Raw genomic sequence first — 6,344 nt, 5'->3', positions numbered from 1 at the left:
TAGGCTTCCTTTTTTTTTTTTTTTGAGTTTGCTCAGGAGTTCCTTGTTTATCCCTGCAGGCCTCCTGGCATTTTTGCCTGCCTTCCTCTGTAATTCATTTTAAAAACTGATTTCAGAATAAGTTACATCTCAAAATAATTTTGAGAAAATGAGGGATATAGTGTTCGGTTTTTTCTGTCTTGGTCACATCCTCCTGTGTAAAAATCGTTGTTAATCAGTTTAATCAGTTAAGTAGTTTGTTTGTGGTGTTTTGCTTTATTTTCTTTCTTAAAAGGTGCTCTTTCATATACCTTTTCCTTTTATCTGTAGTTAGTTGTGCCGTAACTCCTCACAGAGGAAACAGTAAGGGTCTGTCTCAGCTAACCCAGACTCTTTGAAAGCTATGTGAATCATCCTATGCTTATGCTCATATCTTTTCAGAGTTTTTTGTGTTGTGGTTTTGGGTATGAAAATAAAATGGGTACCTGCTGCACTGCTGTGTAATTCATTTGTTTGTGTGTAATACTGATATCAATATGTATAAGTGTTATGGATTTCTTAGTTTTATTGTAAAGTGCGTTTTTTCTTAAGAGGTGGTCAAAAAATACTAACCCACAATTTATTTAAAAGCCTTTTTTTTAAAAGTAAAAGTCTTTAGTAAGATCTTACTGTCATTTAGTGATGGGGAAATCAGAAATCTAAACTGAAAAAGGAACGTGGTCGTGTTTGACTGCAGTAGAACTGGCCTGACTGCATGGAAAAGAAATAGTAGCTGTTTTAAATTAATGGTCTTATCTATTCTGCCACTCAAGCTTCTCTTTTTAGTAATGGTTAGGTTTGGAAATGTCTTCCCTCCCAGGGTATTCAAATTATAAAGGTGCAAAGGAAGTTGAAAAGGGGGGTGCAGTTAAGTAAACTAATTGAATTAATATTAAGACCTAACAGCCTTCTGATGAATTTAGAACTTTGCAGGTGGATTATTTCATATGGAATGGTCATGATGCAATATCTTTTCAGATGAAGGAGATGGCTCACCAAGTTGTAATGCTTCAGTGTTTAACTTCTATAACTACTTAAGAACACATCCTCTTTTGTTGAGACGTCATTTTGGATCTTCTGATACATCTTCCACACACATTCGCCTAACAGTTGAAAATGGATTAGCTGACAAAATCAACCTAGACGAAAGACGGCTCTTCTTCACCACTGCATATGCTCATCTAAAAGCTGGTTGTCCTATGTTGGCCTTAGAAGTGTTATCAAAGATGCCAAAAGTTGTCAAGAGGTCAGAGTCATTCTGGAGATCCCCTAGTTTAGTGGATACTAGTAAAGATTTTTCACCATCTTCTCCAGTTAAAGAGTTGGAAACAAAAGACCAGTCTTCCAGTGTTGATTGGTCACAGCCAGTATTGAATGGCCTAGGCTCATCTTCAGATTGTTCATCAGGAAAACATTCAAGTTCAACTCTTTCTTGTGACTGGAGCCAGCCAAGTGTGGTATTCCAAGATGAACACTTGAACCTACAGTCAGACAGTGATGAAAGTGATGAGAGTGAAGATTCTTCCCTGGTAGTGAAAAAGCTAAATCCTCTGAAGGAAACTGAAAAATTGTATGAAACAAGTTTTAGCTACACAGAATCTTTTAGTGTAGTTGATGACAAAGATATTCTAAGTCCATCAGAAGATATAATTTCAGCACAGCTGAAGTTTAGAGCATGCCTGAAAATTCTTACTGTAGAGCTTCGTACGCTGTCCACTGGTTATGAAGTAGATGGTGGGAAGTTGAGATATCAGCTTTATCAGTGGCTTGAAAGAGAAGTGGTAGCTCTTCAAAAGACCTGTGATTATGGTGTTGAAGAGATACAGTCAGGAATTGGTGTGATGCCAGAGGAGGCTATGTCACATGAAAATGCTGAAGACTTATCTGACCTGCAAAAAAATATGCTACAGAAAGAAAACTTGCAGAAAAGATGCCAGTGGCTTCTGAAATACCAGTCTCTCTTAAGAATGTTCCTTAGTTACTGTATACTTCATGGCTCTCATGGTGGAGGTTTGGCATCTGTCAGAATGGAATTAATTCTGCTGTTACAGGAGTCTCAGCAGGTATGTAGGAGAGCTTAGTTTGTGTTTCTCTGCTTCAGATTTGTTGTAGATTTTTTTTGTGTTCTGTATTATTGTTCAAGTTGTCCCATTGTAGCATGCACCTGTTTCATAATAGATGGAACACTTCTTAACATGTTGTGTCTTCTGTAGGTTATGGAGGGGTTTGTTGTTTAGAATCCCCTTCTCCTCTTTCAGAAGTTCCTCTGTTCCCTTTAGGAAGCTGTACTATCACTTTGTGTGTGTGTTTCTTGCTTGTTTTTAGGAGCAGTCAAAGCAGATACCTTCCAGCCCTCTACCAGAGCAAACTTCCATACCTCTCCTGTTTGCTTGCACAGCTAGTGCCAAAACAGTGGTGGCTAATCCATTGCTACATCTTGGTAACTTAACTCATGATATATTACATGCCATAATAGACCTTGATTCACCTCCTCATCCAGATACTCAGAACAACAAGGTGTGTACGTTTTTCTAGTCGTTTGAGTTGTTGTCATTGTCCAGTTTGCTGAAGTCAGTGTTTTTCTGACAGTATGGAAACTTTTTGGTGTGCCTACCTGTGGCAATAAAGCTGTGTAACATAAATATTTTCTGTAGTACTTATCTTGGGCTAATATGATTTCCACGGATATTACTTCCTGTTGAGGTGCTGAGCATCTGGTTTAACACACTGAAGTAGTTTGGCCTCTCTCAGGACTTTGTCCAAGATGACATCTGTTATGGAAAACATGTTGTACTACACTATCAGTGTCACATTTGTCTTTATGACAATATGGTAATTACTTCTGTTATATTAATGTTAAACTCTGCATTTCAGTCCCAGACATAAGTAAAACTATGTTTTGAAGTATAAAAACTGTTTGTCAGCAAAGTGCAGTAAACACAGACATTTTTGTAAAACACTATATATGTTCATACAGTAAAATAGTCTGGTTTTTTAAGTTATGTTTCTGTAAGGTTTCTTCTGTGTTTAATCTTGGACTGGAAACCAAACTTAAAGTGTTAGCTTAAATCTTCCCTGAAGTTTTGAATGTGTTAGGTCCCAAATAATGTTTACTTTTGCTAGGGATTTCTAGAGAACACTAAAGAGAATACTCAGTGTCTCAAGTCTGTACCTTGTTTCAGAGGGAACAGACAAATAAGTGTAATAAACTAAATTTTTTAACTGAACCTTTTTGATAACAGGTTCTCTAGCTCTTTATGTAAGTGTGTTCTGTGATACATTAAGAAAAGTATCAGCTATGATAAAAACAGTGATCAGTGTGATACTGAGTAAATAGCGTGTGCATCTGAGAGCTGCACAAGAATTGGTCAAAAACTAAGCTGCGTTATAATTTTCATTCTGAAGCAAAGCCATTGTATTCTGAGCCAGCATATTGCTACTGTTTTAGGGTATAATCACTTATGACTATTGTATAAAGGTTTAATATGTTGCTGTTTCTTAATTGAAAACATAGCAGCTAGAGCTGTTCTGTGATTATGGACTTAAGGAGTGGTTGAGTGCCTCCCCATAATTTTCATTGCAAAGGGAATTGGTGTGTATGAAATGAATTCTGAAGGTGGCTTTGTAAGTGATTTTTGCTGTAAGTGCTTATACCTTCCATATTCAGTGCTTGTTCCGCTGTTACAAATCGGTATGCATGAAACACTGTGATACTAACTACTGTTCATCTTGAGTGTAACGTGTTCTATACAACTTTGTCTTACAGATATGTGTAATGCATACATTAGCAGCGTCACTCTCTGTGTGCATCTACCAGTGTCTTTGTGATGGCCACAGCTACAGGTAAAGGTCTATGAAAAGTACATTTTAGAGAATGGTCAACACACTGTATCACTGTAACGATGGTATAATAGTGCACCAGAAGGTAGTGCCTATACCTACCTACAGCTAGAAAGGGCTGTCACTTGATTAAACATTACTTTTTTTAATAAATACGACATCCCACTTTTCTGTTTCACAGCTCATTTCAAGCAAATCAGTTCACTGGAACAGTTTATCAGACAGTGCTCTTAACTCGGCGCCATTCTCTAAGAACAACAAGCTTAGAAGAAACAGTGACTCCCAATACATCACCTGCTCAGTGGCCAGGTATCTAGAGTTGATTTGTTTCTTTCCTCTTAAGGAAAACTGACTTGTCTGGATCCACTGTAAGAGCATGTAGCTATGCTCTGGACTTTCTAGTAGTATTTGCAACAGCTGTGTCATAAAAGTAAGTTGTTATAGTAAAATTTTATCTTCATTTTTCAAAAGCTGTAAGGTAATAATTCTGGTTATTCATTAAGTCCAGTTGATTTATATTGCTTTCTCTTGATAAAAAAATATTAGTGGGGGCTCTAGTAAAGGAAGTGTTTTCCTGTGCTTTACTTGCTCCACCTGCAGGCAACAGATCAGTCTCACTGTTATTCTACTTGCTCTTGAAAAAGACTTGAGAGGCTATCTTTGTGCTCCATCTCAGAATGATTGTAGCTTATGTACAACTTTTTAACTAACGTGAAACTGTTGACAATGAGAAATTTATAATGAATTATGTTGTTTCTGTAGTTCTAAAATCCATGTAGGACTGCAGGTGATTCTTAACATTTCCTGGGATCAGTGCTAATGAAGCTACACTGGTCACATTAGAGGGAGTGTAAGCTACATAGTACATGTCTGTATGAGCTTTAGTTTACAGCAGTAATTTTAATGTAAGTGTAACCAGGAAGTATGCTTTTATATTACGGGATTTTTTTTTTTTAATAAGAAAATTTCACATTAAAAAAAATCTTTGGAGAACTTTAAGCAGTTGTTGTGTCTGATGCTATACTGTTTTTTCTTTTTCCACAAAAAGTTCTGTCAGTGAATCTACAGATTTGAGAGAGAAATCAGATTGTCATCTATTTTCATTTCATTAGTTGCAGAGTTAAATTTCTACTGAATCAGTCAAGGGTTTGTTAGCAGTTGTGCTTGTAGGTAGCATCACTTTGAACAAATTTATCTTTTTTATTTAATAGCTTCACATGCTTCATGTGCAAATGGGAGAGTATAACACAAAGCAGAACTCTTTGGCCACTGCTATTTGTATTTTCACTTATGTGCACAAAGTGACACAGTTGGAGCCACATCCTGAAACTCCAAAACTTTTTGTGGGAGTGTAAGAACACTACAAGATTTTTAGTTCTTGGGTGAAAGAACACTTGTCAGACAATGCATAGTTCAAGTTGATGCCCATGATTTTTGGTTGGTTTTACAACTGCAAAATGAGAATATAGCGTTTCAATTTACAGTGTTATACTGGAATTACAAACCTAACTGGTGAAACAAGCACTGCAGGAAAGTCAATGATCAGATCAGTATTTTAAGTGTAAGATCTAGATGCTATGTATTGAGTATACTGTGAGGCACTAGATTAAAAATATAGAATAAAAAGCTAACCCATTGAAAGAATTTTGGAACCAGAGAAGAGCTTGAGACAGGGGAAGAAGAAAGATGGATGTAAATAATGTAACTAAATGTTGTGTCATAGAATTTCAGTACTGGGGAGTTGAATTAAAGCTGCCAGTGTTTATTTAAGATATATCCTCAAATTTGAGTGCTTTAAAATGTTTTTTTTCCCCTCTTATTCTTGAAAAGTTGCTCTGTATTTCTTGTTACTCCAAAACATGAAGCTGAAAAGCTCTAATAAAGTGTTAAAAATAAATAGCGTGCCACTTTCTCCTGGAGTCTTCAGTTTCCACTAAAACTTAGAAGTTTTTCTGCACTAGAAGCTACTAAATAACATAGGTTGCACTCAAAATACCTTTTTTTTTTTTTTTTTTAATAAAATAGGAATAACAGCTCTAATATGTCTCTTGAATTCTGCTGGTGAGGAAGCCCAGCCAGGTCTCACAGTTTTACTTTGTGAAATTCTAACTGCGGTCTATCTGAGTCTGTTCATCCATGGCCTAGCAACACATTCTAGCAATGAGTTGTATAGAATTATGGCTCATCCACTTAACAACAAAATGTGGTCTGCTGTCTTTGGAGGAGGAGCTCATACGCCCAGCAGAGGACAACTGCAATTAAAGACAAAAACTGGTTAGTTCTACTGTTTTACTTACTTTTGTCTTCTGGGTTTTTTTAAGAAAATGTGGGTGCTGAAAGCTTAAGAGTAATGGCTTTATATAGCTTGTGTTGAGTAAGAATTCAGTGTGTTTTTAGATCTGCAAAGAAAAACAAGGATCTAAAATTATTGGCATAGATATTGTGTTGAAGAGAGTAGGAAGCAGGAGTGAATGTTATTGAAGTAA

At 36.4% G+C, this 6,344-nt stretch overlaps 1 protein-coding gene across 1 annotated transcript in view; it reads left to right on the top strand.

Annotated features, from left to right (window-relative positions):
* Positions 1-996: 996 nt before the first annotated feature.
* Positions 997-6,344, top strand: part of LOC104468321 (dmX-like protein 1) — a gene marked incomplete at its 5' end in the record, with an annotated part of 31,304 nt that continues 25,956 nt past the window's right edge. The window contains 5 exons of the mRNA XM_010082396.1: positions 997-2,081; positions 2,344-2,535; positions 3,785-3,861; positions 4,040-4,167; positions 5,884-6,132. Coding sequence (XP_010080698.1) covers positions 997-2,081; positions 2,344-2,535; positions 3,785-3,861; positions 4,040-4,167; positions 5,884-6,132 — 1,731 coding nt within the window. The remainder of the gene's footprint in view (positions 2,082-2,343; positions 2,536-3,784; positions 3,862-4,039; positions 4,168-5,883; positions 6,133-6,344) is intronic.

This window comes from Pterocles gutturalis, unplaced genomic scaffold (assembly GCF_000699245.1).
Source record: "Pterocles gutturalis isolate BGI_N339 unplaced genomic scaffold, ASM69924v1 scaffold29319, whole genome shotgun sequence".
NCBI lineage: Eukaryota > Metazoa > Chordata > Aves > Pterocliformes > Pteroclidae > Pterocles > Pterocles gutturalis.
The sequence above is the reverse complement of the archived record's forward strand: the minus strand, read 5'-3'. Positions and strand labels throughout refer to the sequence as shown.